Source organism: Silurus meridionalis, chromosome 23 (genome assembly GCF_014805685.1).
Source record: "Silurus meridionalis isolate SWU-2019-XX chromosome 23, ASM1480568v1, whole genome shotgun sequence".
NCBI classification, from domain to species: Eukaryota; Metazoa; Chordata; class Actinopteri; order Siluriformes; family Siluridae; genus Silurus; species Silurus meridionalis.
Window position 1 is genome coordinate 14,960,746 of NC_060906.1, and position 15,697 is coordinate 14,976,442.

Below are 15,697 nucleotides of genomic sequence, written 5' to 3' on the forward strand. Positions count from 1 at the left end.
TAATGGTAAGGTACATACTTTTAAATCTATTGTAACCCTACCAAAACCTAGGTGTCCAAATGGCAGTGCTGCACGTTTTGTTTCTTGCTTTGGCGAATTTAAGGCAAAATGTATGCTTCATACCAAACTATGGTAGGCAAGTGCGCCGTGTTGTCCCACATAAGTAAGAGAAGAGTGGCAAATCATTTCTCTATCTCCACTAATTTATTTAATTCTACTGAAGAATTCATATGGATGTGCAAAATGAGTTCAACTGTTTAAACAAAGCTGTGCTTTTGACTATACGGTTCCTAAAAAACCTCTTCAGAAACACCAGAGTGCACACTCCCTTCGACGAGGATCAGTTTATCTGCGATCTCCCCGCTTTCCTGCCTGAGCGAACACAGGACGATCGATTAATCAGCCTGGACATCCGGAAGCGGCAGCGAGTGTGCACGTGGAAAATGTCTCATACACACTGTATACACCGGCTCCTGGTTTGTTAGGCTGATGTTTGATATGTTTTCGTTAGCGGTTTACACTGAATGTGTTTCGTTTTGAAGTTTTCGCTCATTACCCAAATAATCTGATCGGTGAGAGTGTGAAATGGCGGACTCGGTGGTGGACAGTGATGTGGAGTGCGGAATAAATGAAGGAGACTACGTGGTTTTGAAAAGAGGAGATGTCTACAAATCCGTGCAGGTGGAGAAGTCTAAGTGAGTAGAACCTCGTGTTCCAATAAAATAACCTGAGCGAGCAAAAATTGGTTTCATTTCCATCAAGATGAGCTCAGGATGTTTATTCAGTTTCGCTAACTAGTGTATGTTGTTAATTGTTATTGTTTTCAGCTAGCCTGCTAGTGCCCCATAGATGTAGAAATTGTCGAGCAAAATGCCCAAGCAAACTTAAAACGATGCACGTTTTCCGCGTTAAGTCTAATGCAAACCATAATGTATCTTAAATATAAATTATGGTCAATATTCTCATACATGCGTATGTCAGCATATGTATCTAATAGTCATTTGTTTTGTTGAGGTGTTACTGTTTCCTGCAGTGCTGCGAGCTTTTTAAGGGGAAACTATCCAATGCATGTTCAAACCATCTCCTGAAGTCACCAGATGACTAATTGACATGTTACACATTCCGGATACCTCATGACCGTTTACATATGAAATGAAGGCAGATTTTCTGAAGACACAAATTCACTGATTTGAAGGCCTGCTTTTGCAGTCACAGTCGCATTTTGCTTTGGTCACGGAACGCAGGATGTGACCTGTTTATCAGCTGCTAGTTTGGTGCCACTGCAGCATTGTAACATTATATGCTTTCCAGTCAAAGAACCATACAGCTGTCCTGCTTTAGGATCTTAAGCATATAATCTGACACAAAGGCCATGCATTATCATAAAGTCTTAGAGAATTCAGACACAGTTTAATTGGGATAATCTCAAACTGTGTGCTATGGGTTAATTGTAAAAGACCTATGCAAAGCATATTCCTACTTTAAAGGGAATATGAAGAAGGTGAATTTGGGTAAAATTGTATATATAAAAAAATGTAATAGTGCCAAGCTTGCAAGATGGTGTATGTTGATTACTCCCGAATACTGTGCTCTGAATTATAATTGTGTAGCTTGTTTTTTCATTCTTGAGAATAGTGAAGTTAATGCAAAATCATAACACTGGTTTAAATTACATTTCAGCAGTGCAGTGATTTGTATCAGTCCCAATACACATTTGCTCATCATTTTAATGTGAAATACTGCTGTCTTGATAATTACATCAGGTCTACACAAGTTAGAAAATGTGGAATTTTTCTTCTTTGTATTTTTTTTTTACCTCTATTAACTCAGACTCAACACTCATTTCAGCAAAAAAGGGTAAAGTGTCATTGTCGGTCATGGCACCACAGATTTACCAGTTGTGAAACCAACTATTCATATGTTTACAAAATACTATAGTTTCTACAGAATACACCAGCAATAAGGATCCATGAGAATTTATATACCTGGGGAAAAAAAAAAACTTTCTTTCGGCTTCTCCCATTAGGGGTTGCCACATTGGATCATCCGCATTCATGATCCGCATGTTCAATTTGGCACATGTTTTACGCTGGATACCCTTCCCAACGCAACCCTCCATATTTATCTGGGCTTGGGACCGGCACTAAGAGTGGACTGGCTTGTGCAACCCTAATGGCTGGGTTCGGTTCCCTGACCGGGAATCGAACCTGGGCCGCAGCGGTGAGAGCGCCGCATCCTAACATATACCTGAAAATATACTTGGGAAATAAACTTGAAGGATGTAAAAAAAAAAATAAGGACTTGGATTAATTGTTAATTTACAGCAGATGAGTTGCTATTATAAAACAAGGAAGTTTTCAATTGGGAAACACCGCTGTTGGTTGGTAATTCATTGGAAAATTAAGAAAACTGATTTGCTGTTTTTCATCTGTTTATTGTTAATTTTTGTATTCGTCTTATTGCTTTGGTCTGTACTGAGAACATAAATGTAAAATGGTACTGTACTGTCTAAACCTACAAAAGTTTAACTTTTGTATCTCAGGAAGATCATATTTGAGAAACAGTGGATCTTTTTAAACGCTGCCATCGGGGAACTGTATGGCTCGACATTTGAAGTGGACACCGGAGGAAAACTTAATATACGAAAACCAAGAAACACTGAAGATGACGCCACAGGTGATTGCTAAAGATCAGACTAATTAAATATTAAATGCATTAGATGTGAATATGCTGTGCTTAACGGTTATTAATTTTTTTTTTCTTCGCAGAGGCCAAAGAAGCAGGCCAAGATAACAGACACATCATGGATGATGGCAAATCGCAAAAACTGACCAGAGATGATATTGAATCACTTAAAGAGCAAGGGATGAAGGGCCAGGTTTGTGTTCCAGTTTAATAGTTTGATGAGGCATCTGAAATCTGATGATGGAGTTTGGGGAGTTCTGCATGTTCATTCTGTATCTGTGTGGGTTTCCGCTGAGTTTGCCTGTTTCCAAAAATATACTTCATCACTTGGCCTCATGTGAAGGTGAGTGTGTATGTGTATGGTGCCCTTCATGATACTTCATACCCAGTGTTCCCAGGACAGACTGCCCTGAACAGGATAAAGTGGTTACAGAAGGTCAATGATTGCATGGACTTTTGGTCATGGGGATCAGTTTGTCCAGTAAAATATGATTTTCATGAACAGCCTTCTTGATAAACATGTGTACAAACAAAAGTAATGTGGATGCAGGGCAAGGGGGAATTGTAACTATGTATAGACCAATGAGATATAGCCTGCCTTTTGCCTTTTTGTATGTCTGAGTAATATGTTCATTGTTCACTGGTATACTGGTCCTCTGTATTGGTATAATAACAGTCAGTATAGTTATGTAAGAGAATGTGATTACAATCTAAACAGATTAAAGAATCAGCTTTCCCCTGCAGAAAAAACTTGAAAGACGCATATTTATGCGGTCGTTACTTATTTGTAAGTGTTGACTGTCCATAACTGAACAAGACCTTGAGTACATTTGTTTGTTTGTTATGTTTTTTTGTCTTTCAGGAAATAATTCAGCAGCTCATAAACAACAGCACAACATTCAGGGATAAAACTGAATTTGCTCAGGAGAAATACATCAAGAAGAAAAAGAAGAAGTGAGTAAAAACACAAAAGGAAAAAATTAATAAATATATATATATATATATATATATATATATATATATATATATATATGCATAATTAAAAGTTAAAATTTCATATTTGATATCCTTATTAGCTGTTACATGTCTGCAGGTACGAGAGCAATATCACCATACTAAAGCCTACCTCCCGTATACTGGCACGGATGTATCATGGTAGAGAACCTGGAAAAGTATGGTATGTCCTTAGACTAAACCTTTTTAGCTAAAACTATACTCTAGGCTTGTTGCTGGATAGCTTCTAACGTTCTCTTAATAGTCCATTTTGTCCTTTGCAGTCACCTGAGATATGACACTTTGGCTCAGATGCTGACTCTGGGGAACATTCATGCCGGAAGTAAGATCATCGTGTTTGAGACGTGTGCTGGACTTGTCCTCGGTTCTGTTATGGAGAGAATGGGAGGTAACAGAAGACTTGCTGTAATATGTTTGTTCAGAGACTGGCAAGTGAAATTGAAGTCCTTTTAGAATCGCATATAAATATTATTAGCATCTTAGTTTCTCAAAGTGTGGGGTGTACCCTTCTAGTGGGGAATAAAGACATGACAGATGGGGTGCAATGAACGTCAGGATTTATATAAATCTTTTGTGTTTTAATTAAGATTTTATTCATCTTAATTTATTATTTTTATATATATATATATATATATATATATATATATATATATATATATATATATATATATATATACACACACACACACAAGATATAAATATAGAAAGAACTCTGGGGTTGTTACAAAAGTTGATTGTTTTGCAATGAAAGCACATTTGTAAACTGATTTATTCCGGTTATAGTTCAGTCATTTTTTTCCCAGAGCTAAATGTATTTATTAAAGCATGGCACAGAGTAGATTATATTTGTTTATATTTTTGTGCAGAATTATCACTGCCTTCTCTTTCTTGTGTTTTCCCTGAAAGGTCATGGCTCAGTGATCCAGATGTATCCAGGTGGTGGACCTGTCAGAGCAGGCATGGAGAGCTTTGGCTTTCCTTCACACTTCCATGACACACTGCATGAATTTCCCTTGTGTAAGGTGAATGCACTGCTGTCAGGAACACTGAACGTTGATGAGAAAGAGACAGACTCTGCAAATAACGGACAGTCAGAAGAACAGCCTGCTGCACCTTCCTCGGGTAGCTCCGAGTCTCAGAGCATGGAGGGGAGCACAGACTCAGCTGAGGCCAAGAAGTTGGAGGAGAGATTGAAGCTGCGTGAGCAAAAGGTGAGCCTGAGTGATCTCTAATGCTTGCTGGGAGGAGGAGGGATTATGTGTATTATTATATGTTTATACACTACTGTAGTTTAAAGTATTAGCAGTGACATTGGTTGTACTGTTAATGCTAATCTCTGACTTCATTTCACAATCAATGTATTTCTTTTTATTTAATCATTCCTATCTAATAGCAGCATCTTCTGGACTACATTTAAATTCAAACGCTAATTCGAAAATGCTCATTTAAAATACTAATTCAAGCAGTTAGATGCATTATTTGCATGGCTCCTTTGAGATGATGCAAATTCAGTTGCATTTGCAATTCCATGCACAGCCATGTACAAAGGGTGCCAAAATTAAAATGCAAATGCAAAGTCCATTTGATATTTCATTTTCAACATCTAAGCCGGTCTAATTCTGCCATATTGAAAACATAATGGCAGTCCTTTCATTTGTAATTGCACTTTCATCTCATCATAATGCAAAAGCTCGGCCAAAACTAAAATGCCAGTTCCATCCCAGCCTGTTCTCTGCCACTGTTGTAACCCTGTCAATCAAACGCAATGGTTGTTTTTGGGAAGTCTAGAAAAAGGTTTCCATATTGATATATGGTTAGTATAAAAGCAATGGGATTTATTGTGCAGTTAATATTTTATATCATCACAACAAGTACATAAACCAAACAGCTAATTCCTTGAATGTATGCAATCTGCATGTAACTACCGTAATTTCCGGACTATTAAGGGCACCTAAATATAAGCCGCACCCACTGAATTTGACAAAGATTTTTATTTTGAACATAAATAAGCCGCACCTGTCTATAAGCCGGCTTGTATTTAAACAGTAGCCTACCGAGAAAGTCATTGTTCACTGTCTTCCTCCTTCCTTTCACAACAATTTCTCTCTGAGGTTTTTCTTTTGGCATCGTCGTGCATTTAAAAATCACCATCGGTGAAGCTTTTCTCCCAATGCCGTGCAGCTCAGAACACAGGTGAAGTGCGTTTTTTCATGCCCGGTTGTGTTTAGCGTGACGAATGATTCGCATTTCCTTTTTACAGTCTGATTGAGCGGCAGGTCAAACGTCAGCGGAACCTCATCCATATTTATGATGTGGTGCGGCCCGATTCAGTGGGAGCGCATCTGATTTAATATAAAGAGTTTCATTGGTTCACCTGAACCTGTTCCGCAATTTCATTGGTCTAATGTTTTGGGGCTCAGTTTTTTGGCTTGAGGTTTGTGAAACCGGGAAAAACCCAGGAAAAATCCATAAATTAGCCGCTTCGTTGTTTAAGCCGCGGGGTTCAAAGCGTGGGGAAAAATGTAGCGGCTTATAGTCTGGAAAATACGGTATATTAGAATGGCGTTAAAAGATGCTGGACTACATGTAAATTAAAGAGCCTGGTCATTTAATTTCATCGATTTGCTGCTTAGATTCCTGCAAAATATATATGGCAAAGAAAATACTCCCGTCAACTGCTTTGTTTTTTTTTTGTATTTAGTTATTTATTTATTCACAGTAAGAGTAAGTGAAATATGTATTTTTTTTTTTGCAAGTGTAAGTGAAATGCAAATTATTTCCACATGTGCACAATCAATTATCTCCCGTCACATTGCACTACTAAGCCAATCAAATGAAGATCTGTGGGGGAAGTGGTAGCTGAGTGGTTAAGTTGCTGGCCTTCTGAACGTAAGATTGTGAGCAAATCTCAGCACCACCAAACTCCACTCTTGGCCCCCTTAACTCTCCTCTTGTATAAATGAGATCGCTCTGTCGAACGACGTCTGCCAAATATCGTAAATGTTTGTTACATCATTCCATAATGAACAGGTGAATTAGGATTGCTGGTTGTGCTGTTGTTTAAATTATTGAAATTATAGTACATCATTATGTACTAATTACTTAAGATATACTTAGGAACTATTACATAGTATCTAAAGGTAGTAATTAGATCATTACCAAGGAAGGGCCATAGTTATGATAACAGTCCTGCTAAGGTATTTATCAAATTGTAATTTTACTGATGTGTTTTCTAAGATATGTTTAAATGCTGACAGCATGGTTAGGGCGTGCATATAGCACCTATGTGTAATGCTGCACGCTGATCTGAGCTATATTTCTTTTTCTACCAGGCACAAGAGAAGAGGGTGAAGATGGAGGAGAAGAGGAAGAGGCTGGCAGCTGCTGCTGCATTGCTGGAGGGACGAAACGCAGATGGGTGAGTCTTCTGTGTAGTAGCCGTGTGGAGTCAAGCAATGCTTTATGGAAACTGAAAGGTCTCCTCATGACTGCTGTGTCGCGTTGATAATGCCTCGTATCCAGTTAATCTGACGTTCTCGTTTTATAACACAAGTCATGATGAACAGGTTATTAGGAACAGTAATGGCAGTAAATTTCACTTATCAATTACAAGAATCATAATGATCCAGTAGTGATCAATTGCTGGCTTTATCTTGAGGCTCAGAGTCCCTTTGAGCTTAATGTCATATTGTATCGATTTCATGTCTGCAAGGCTGTTTTATTGGACTCCATGTTTAGTAGCAGGTTCTTTATGTAGTACATGAGGTGAGTTGTGCTGAATTGTTGAATGTGCTCTACCTAAATGCTGAAGCATTTTTTTTTTCCTTTTACAGGTTGGTTATTGCCAGTCGCTTCCACCCTTGTTCTTTGCTGCTGGGTTTACTCAAATTTGTGGCGCCATCCAGACCTTTTGTAGTGTATTGCCAGTACAGAGAGGTATGAATGATGCCGTGAAAAACGTATTGCCTTTTGCATTACAAATCCCAGTGAATGAGCTGCATTGCTTAACTCACTCTCTGTCTTTTTACAGCCATTAATTGAATGTTACACAAAGCTCAGGGAGCAGGGTGGAGCCATTAATCTCAAACTGACAGATTCCTGGCTCAGGCATTACCAGGTAATTTAAAACTGTAAAAAAAATCTTGGGGAATTAAAAAGTATTTTTGGTAAGTATACGATTTTAAGTGTGATGATTAGTGTGATAGCTATCAGATGTGGTGGTAGCTTAGTGGTTAAGGCATTGAAACTTTTGATCTCAGGGTCATAAATTTAAATCCCAGCCACACCAAGCTGCTACTCCTGGGCGCCTGAGCAAGGCCCTTAACCCCATAGCTGCTCAGTTGTATAAATAAAGTCACTCAAGTAGCTCTTGATAAGGGCATTTGCCAAATGCTGTAAATGTAAAATGTATTACATTACAGTTACTAGATCAGTAAGGAATATATTGCATGTTCAAACCTAAAAAAATAAGTACAAATAATTTTCTTTTCCTCTTCTTTGTGGTAATTATTTTGCACTGGTCCGCATCGTCAATTGGTCAGAAATTTTGTCTCTTTAAATTTGGGATGACCAACAGACATTTAAGTAAATGATAATAAACAAGATATTCATAAAAAGAGAGGGCAAAACATTATGTATAAAAATTTTTACTTATTTGTAGACAAATCATGTAATAAATAATACTTAATATTTTATATTCTGGACCGTTTATTAGGTACCAAATTGCCACACGCAAGTATACTATTTAAATCAACAGTTTGTTTGCTGATAATTATGCATACCAACCCAGAAGCCAAGGGAATAAAACCCTAAAAATTATTAGATATCAATCAGAAAATGAGCTCATTTCAAATTTGATGCCTGCTACAGGTCTCAAAAAAGTTTGCACAGGGACAACAAAGGGCTGAAAAATCCAGAAATTTCAAAAATATTCAGCTGGAAGAACATCTAGCAACTGATCAAGTTAATTGACATCAGGTCTGTAACATGATTAGCTATAAAAGAGATGTCTTAGAGAAGCAGAGTCTCTCAGAAGTAAAGCTGGGCAGAGGCTCTCCAATCTGGAGAGTGTGCAAAAAGATTGTGGAATACTTTAAAAACAACGTTCCTCAACATCAATTTGCAAAGGCTTCTACAGTACATAACATCAAAAGATTCAGAGAGACTGGAGAAATCTCGGTGTGTACGGGACGAGGGTGAGAACTTTATTGGATACCCGTGGCCTTCGGGCCCTCAGACGACACTGCATCACTCATCAATCATCATGAATGAGTCATTGACGTTACTAAATGGGACCAGGAATACTTCCAGAAACCTCTGTCGGTAAACACAATCTGCCGTTCCATCTGCAGATGCCAACTAAAGCTCTATCATGCAAAAGGAAGCCATATGTGAACATGGTCCAGAAGCAGCGTCGTGTCCTGTCCAAGACTGTTTCAAAGTGAAAAAAAGTCCTCTATGATCAGACGAATCCAAATTTGACATTCTTGTTTGAATTCAGATCTTTCACCTATAGAGAACATTTGGCGCATCATTAAAAGAATAAATAGGCCAAAGACGACCACAAAATCTTCAGCTGCTGGAAACCTATATCAGGCAAGAAAACAAAACGGCAGAACACCAAAAACTCATAACCTCAATGCCCAGACATCATCTAACTGTTTTGAAATGAGAGATGTTACAACATGGCAAACATGCCCTCGTGCCAACTTTTTTGAGACCTGTAGCAGGCATCGTATCTGAAATGTGCTCCTTTTGTGCATTAAAGTGTAAACTTTCTTGGTTTAAACATTTGCTATGTTCTCTATGTTCTATTGTGAATAGCATTTTGGTTTTTATTTTATTTTATTCAAACTAAAAAAAAGTCCCAACATTTCCGGAACTCAGGTTGTAAAATCTTTTCCAAATTCCTGCTTCGCAACATGAAATCAGTCCATTTCAGGCATATGGTCTCTATCTGTTAAAGTATATATACTATGTGGACACCTGACAATCACATCTACAGATGTTGTGATGAATATTGCATTACAAAAAAAAGGCTACTAGTCCTAGCTATAAGTCCTAGCTATAAGTCATTGCTCAGGAAATTAGAATTCAAGAATTCAACAAATATATTTTTTTTACTTGTTGGTGTTTTTTTTTACTTTAACTTGTCCAAATATGTAAATTAGCAGACAGCTTTCCAAACAGTCGATGCGTAAATTCTTTTAACCTAGATGTGTTAAAACAAAACTATCATGACTTTATTTTGCATACAAGAACACCATATATGTACATTTCCTTGTGTCTAGCTTTTTCAGAAATTTTTTATTGCAGCAAAAGTAAACAAGTGTGTATGTGCAAACACATGCGTAATTGTGCGAATGTGCATTTCTGTATCTATGTACGTATGTCATCTTTTTCCAAAGTCTATCATTTTTTGTTCCAGGTGTTGCCCAATAGAACTCATCCAGTGCTGCTGATGAGTGGGGGTGGAGGATATTTGCTCTCCGGAATCACAGTCTCGGCAGATGCCGCAACATCAGGAGCGCCACGAAAAACGGGCGAGCCAGCCGCCAAGAGGATTAAGCTAGATTAAGCTAGACGAGATTAGCAGCTTAAGTAAAAGTCCTGAGTAGCCTTTTTATTTGGTCTAAATTATTTTAATGAGAATAAACCAATTTGTTTCCTTTCCATTTAAAAATCCTCAACAACATGCTTGTTTAAGTTCATTTTCTTTATTAGTACATCTACTCTCGTATCTTTCATCATGGAGCTATTTAACAACAGCACCATGAGAGTGAATAACTGCCATTTCACCAGCCATTGTAGCAGCTTGAAAATGATCAATAAAATGTGACATTAATGGAAATATAGCATTGTCCCTTACGTCAATATTAAGCCATAAATTCCCATTAGATAAAAATGTGGTTGACAGTTTTAGGTTCCACTGTAACATATTTTATTAGATGCATACAAGCATTGCAAAAACATATAGGAGGGCATGCGCTTGGTTTTATTATTATATTTCACACGTGCACAGGATGACCAATAACGAGCATTCTTTTTTTTTTTTATGCTTTTTTTTTTTCTCATAATTTTCACTTGCAGATAAAGCTTAGTCTAATAAATATCTAGGCTGTATATTGGTAAGCAGGTGTCTATTATAAGGCCTTTATTGTCAAACATGTTTTCACATTAAAAAAGTGCTATAAACAAACACAGTTTTCAGTTGAGTGCATTAATAAATCCTAAAGCAGCATCATTCTAATCTTCTGGAAATTCATAAAGGGGTGCGAGATGTTGCTTGTCTGGTCGGTTCTCTCATCTTTTAGCCAAGGCTAGTTCATTTGTGCTCGTTGTTCCGCAGAGGCAAGTTTCTCAAGTTCTTTCAGCTAAGGAGAGAGAAGAGAGAACATACATTTTAGCTGCTGAATTAATTATATGAAGCCAGTTGTTGCTGATTGTAGTTTATATTTTGATTACTTTCTTTGCCATGTTTTGTTTTCTTGCTGAAAGTAAAATATTCTGTGCAAAGTGCCCTCATGGTGGAAAAAGTGTCCATCAGGATGATAATTTATATTTTAAGCTTGTCCTAAATTCTAGCCCCCTATCATTGTTAAATCTGTGGACAAGAGACCACTCTATCATTTATTTTTTGCAGTAATAGTGATAATTAGTCTGCCATTATATTGGCATCAGGCTTGGCACAAGTAGTTACCATGGAGTCTTTAAAGCTGGGAGTTTTAAGCTTATTAGGAGAGAAGCTTTTGCAAAGACTGTTTCTAACTGCTTTTCTATAAAAATAAAAATCATGGGTTTTGCTGGCACAACTTTTTTTTTTTTTTTTTTTTTTATATACTCGAATCCATGGCTTTTGTTTTACAGCACCATTTGCAACAAGAACACAGTTTCTTTTCTAAGACAGCCAGCCAAATGTATTTTATTAAAGAAAATAAAATTTTAATACTGTATATAAGAACTTTTCACTGAGCATTTAAAAAGTAACAATTTGTTACTGCAGAAAGAGACTGCTAAAAAAAACAAAAAAACAATTACAGATCTTTTACAGATTAATATTATTATTATTATTATTTTTGGGACTAATAAATCTACCTTGTCTGGTGTAAGAGCCCTCTGGTGAGGGAAAGCCTTATCCCCTTCAGTTGACTGTTTTTCAGACAGAAGAGCCAACTTGTATCGCAGGGCATTGGCAAGCTCCTCAAGATCGCCGTTTACCTCAGCATTGCGCTTATACCAGGCTGGATGATGGTATCCTCGGTTAATCCAGGGATTACGTTTGTCATAAACCTCATTCGCTTTCAACAGATGTTCTTCCGGCTCGTTTATTTTTTTTATCAGTTCTCTTAGCTCTGACTTTTCCTCCTGCTTCTTTTCTTCTGCATCACTGTGGTGCCTTTTCTGCTCTTCTTGGTTGTCATTATAGTGCTTGTTTTCATTTAGCTCTTGGGCAATTAGCTGTTCCTCTTCTTCTTCAGGTGAACGGCGTGTGGAAGTCTCAAAGTGTTGGAGATTTGCATCATTTTCATTTTCAAATTTACCTTGCTTGTGAAATAGGTTCATGATGTGGTTGTTATAGTTCGGCTTCCAGATTCTTTTTTCCCTCGCTTCACCATCCTTTGACCCTTCCTCTGTCCCTCTGGTCCATGAGACCCTCTTCTCACTCTCCATTTCTTCATTAGAGGGCTCATCATGTTTGTGTTGTTTTTTGTGGTGGTATTGTTGAACTGGATCCCAGTATTGTTTTGCACTCTCTGCTTTAAACCTTTTCTCTTGGAAGTTTAGCCATCCAATGTCTTCATTTGATGAGTCATGATATTGATTGTAATGGTATTTATGAGGTTTCCAAATTTGCTTCTCTGTTCCCCTATTTTTATCATGGTACCTTTTATAGACGTAGCTTGGGAACTCTTCCTGGCTTCGGTCATAGTCAGGATCGTCCCGCTTTTCTTTGCTGGTGAAGAAAATGTGCCTTTTCTGCTCATAAATTGGAAAGTCTTCCTGGCTTCGGTCATAGTCAGGATCATCCCGCTTTTCTTTGCTGGTAAAGAAAATGTGCCTTTTCTGCTCATAAGTTGGAAAGTCTTCCTGGCTTCGGTCATAGTCAGGATCATCCCGCTTTTCTTTGCTGGTGAAGAAAATGTGCCTTTTCTGCTCATAAGTTGGAAAGTCTTCCTGGCTTCGGTCATAGTCAGGATCATCCCGCTTTTCTTTGCTGGTGAAGAAAATGTGCCTTTTCTGCTCATAAGTTGGAAAGTCTTCCTGGCTTCGATCATAGTCGGGATCGTCCTGCTTTTCATTGCTGTTCAAGAAAAGGTGCCTTTTCTGCTCATAAGTTGGAAAGTCTTCTTGGCTTCGTTCTTCGTCTTCATCCCAACGCTTCTCCTTGGTGTAAAGTAAACTGTGTCTTTTTTGAGGGAATTCCTCTTGGCTCCTTTCATTGTCTGGATCTTCACGTTTTTCTTTACTTGTTAAAAGGTGTCTTTTAATATAATTTGGAAATTCCTCTTGGCTCCGTTCTTCATATATATCTTCATGCTTTTCCTCGTGTGCTTTGAGAAGTTCATTGATGATTTCTTGTGCCCTGGCATTGAACTCCCTTTTCTCATCTTGCTCTACAGGAAGCAGTTCTTCTTCATTTGTTTTTGCTAGCTGTGTTTGGCTAGAACCTAGGAGAAAATGTGAAGAATATTTGCACCCATAACACCAGTATCTTTAGATAAAGATTCCCTTCAATAGAATGCATCAGGTTGTCACATAATCATAAAGAATGTAACTTGCCTTGCTTTTGAAGAATGTCTTTACATTCTGGTTGCCAAGAAGTGCCATCTGGTTTGGATACCACCTTAGTAAGGACCTTAACCAAACACTGGATAAGCTTAAGTAAAAGGAAGATGTGTTTTAATTTTACAGCTCAGATGTTAAGTCCTCAGTGATTAAAGACCAAATGTGACATACCATGTCTTCCTTTCTGCCATCTTGTCCCAATGGTGAAGACTTGCTTTCTGAAGGAAAAAAAGAAAATATAAGTAAATCAGAAAAAAAATATTGAAATGTAAATATTACATGAGATTTTGAGAAAGTAACATATAGAAGTATATGTGAGTCAACTGGTGGTCATGTACTAGTATTTTAGAATAATAAAGTAACAAATGCAGTCCTAAGATGAGAGATATAAACATCTCTATATGAAATATAGTGATGAGAAGATCCTTAAAAATATGACACAACTGATATTGAGGATACAAAGAAATGGTTTTTCAATCTTTACCCTTAGTTACGTCTTTTGCAATATAGATATAAAATGAGTTTTAATGCACCTATGTTTGCGTGAGTCGTGCCCTAACGCTGACCGTGGTGCTGAAATGTGTGCATGCGGTATTACACTTACTGCAGTGAAATTATTTGTGAAAAGAAAGAAAAATCGGACTGACTTACCTCCGAAAATGGACAAAGTCGCGACAAAGAGAAACAAAAGCTTCATGATGAAACTGTTCTTTAATGTTAATAAAAGCTCGGATCTGAAAATATCAAGAGTGAAAGCTTCTGCCTGCAGCACAGAGCGCGGGAGACGCGTTGTGCCCGGCCAGCGCAGGAACGATCAGGTCTCAGCGCGAGTAGGCGGAGTCTCCAAGACCTGCGTCACAGCCCGGTGAAGAAGCGCTGGCCGGAGCCCGTTTTATATATCAAAACCCGCAGATATGTAATATTCATGAGCACACTCAGCCTTTGAAATAAAGCGGAGTCCCGGAGGACACAATGGTAACTGAGTTTTTTCTTTTTATGCTAAATATGTTGATGTTAAAAGCATGGGCAACGTGGGTGGCACAGGGTGGCCGCTGACTCTCATAAAATAGGCTTTTATGCTTCCAAAAGCAACCCCAACGTTTACTTCATAACACATGCACTACATGACCAAACTATTATCACAATGATAGAAGAACACACTTGCAATTGTATACAATGTCTTTCTAATCTATAGAATTAAGATTTCCCTTCATGGGAATTAAGGAGCCCAAATTTGCTCCAGCATGACAGTGTGCCTATACACAAAGTGGGGTCCATGAATATAAGTTTTGCCTGGCTTGGAGTGGAAGTACTTCAGTATCCTGCACCATTCCTTGACCTCAGCTGCACTTAACACCATTGAGATGAACTGGACAGAACCCCAGGTCTCCTCACACAGCATCAGTGCCTGACATGAGTAATGACTCTAGTAAGTAAATAAGCACAAATTCTCACAGCCAAACTCCAAAATCTAGTAAAAAAAAAAAAAAGCCTTCCAATTAATGGTTGAAATGACAATATCCTTGACTTGAGAAGAGTGAATGTGATTACTAAAAAAGAAACTTAACCTCAAATTAATTATTACATTAAATACATAGGGGTGTGATGGTCTTCTGTCTATATATGTTAGGTGATGTAGAGAATCATCAAGGTTGCTTATTACTTGTTGATTAATATAATCAGCATAGGGTATTCATATAAAGCCATTACCGTTGTCTAATTACACAATCTTTTTCTATATATGAAACCCTATATATAATTAAGTGCAGCTAGTGTCCACTTGTCACCTTTTCCTAAACCTTGGTATGTAATTTAAAGGACTTAAAGGAGCTCTAAACTTAAATATTTAAAATAATGAAATTGATGTTTCATTAATGTATTAAACTCACAAACAGCAATTTCATAACTACTAATAAACTGTGTCTTATATCAGTCCTTTGCCAACCTCTGCAGCTCACACACAGTAAATTTCTCTAGTAGTTAATTATATAATAAAAACATCTCCCCCTGTAATAAGCTTGAAATAAAAAAACCAAAAATAAAACACTGCAGTCTTTGTAGATCTACAAACATTGTTTCTGTGTGCAGATGATGTGTGTATATGACATGTTTTAAATAGAAGTGTTCATATATTTATTCTGAGTAGCTGTGTTAAGTCTGAGCATATAATGCAAACAATTCTTGAGATAAGCTCTGCTCATAAAAAATCCCT

At 37.6% G+C, this 15,697-nt stretch overlaps 2 protein-coding genes across 2 annotated transcripts; one reads left to right on the forward strand and one right to left on the reverse strand.

Annotated features, from left to right (window-relative positions):
* Positions 1–376: 376 nt before the first annotated feature.
* trmt6 (tRNA methyltransferase 6 non-catalytic subunit) lies at positions 377–10,549 on the forward strand. Its single transcript, XM_046836853.1, has 11 exons — positions 377–695; positions 2,543–2,676; positions 2,769–2,878; positions 3,548–3,639; positions 3,779–3,862; positions 3,963–4,087; positions 4,606–4,910; positions 7,032–7,117; positions 7,533–7,635; positions 7,730–7,816; positions 10,127–10,549. The coding sequence occupies exons 1-11, from the start codon at positions 586–588 to the stop codon at positions 10,274–10,276; spliced, it is 1,386 nt and encodes a 461-aa protein (XP_046692809.1). The 5' UTR covers positions 377–585; the 3' UTR covers positions 10,277–10,549.
* Positions 10,550–10,615: 66 nt separating this feature from the next.
* chgb (chromogranin B) lies at positions 10,616–14,334 on the reverse strand. Its single transcript, XM_046836852.1, has 5 exons — positions 14,137–14,334; positions 13,657–13,703; positions 13,480–13,576; positions 11,794–13,367; positions 10,616–11,072 (listed from the first exon to the last, which is right to left on the reverse strand). Exons 1-5 carry the CDS (start codon positions 14,180–14,182, stop codon positions 11,019–11,021), a joined length of 1,818 nt encoding a protein of 605 aa, XP_046692808.1. The 5' UTR covers positions 14,183–14,334; the 3' UTR covers positions 10,616–11,018.
* Between the last annotated feature and the right edge of the window lie 1,363 nt (positions 14,335–15,697).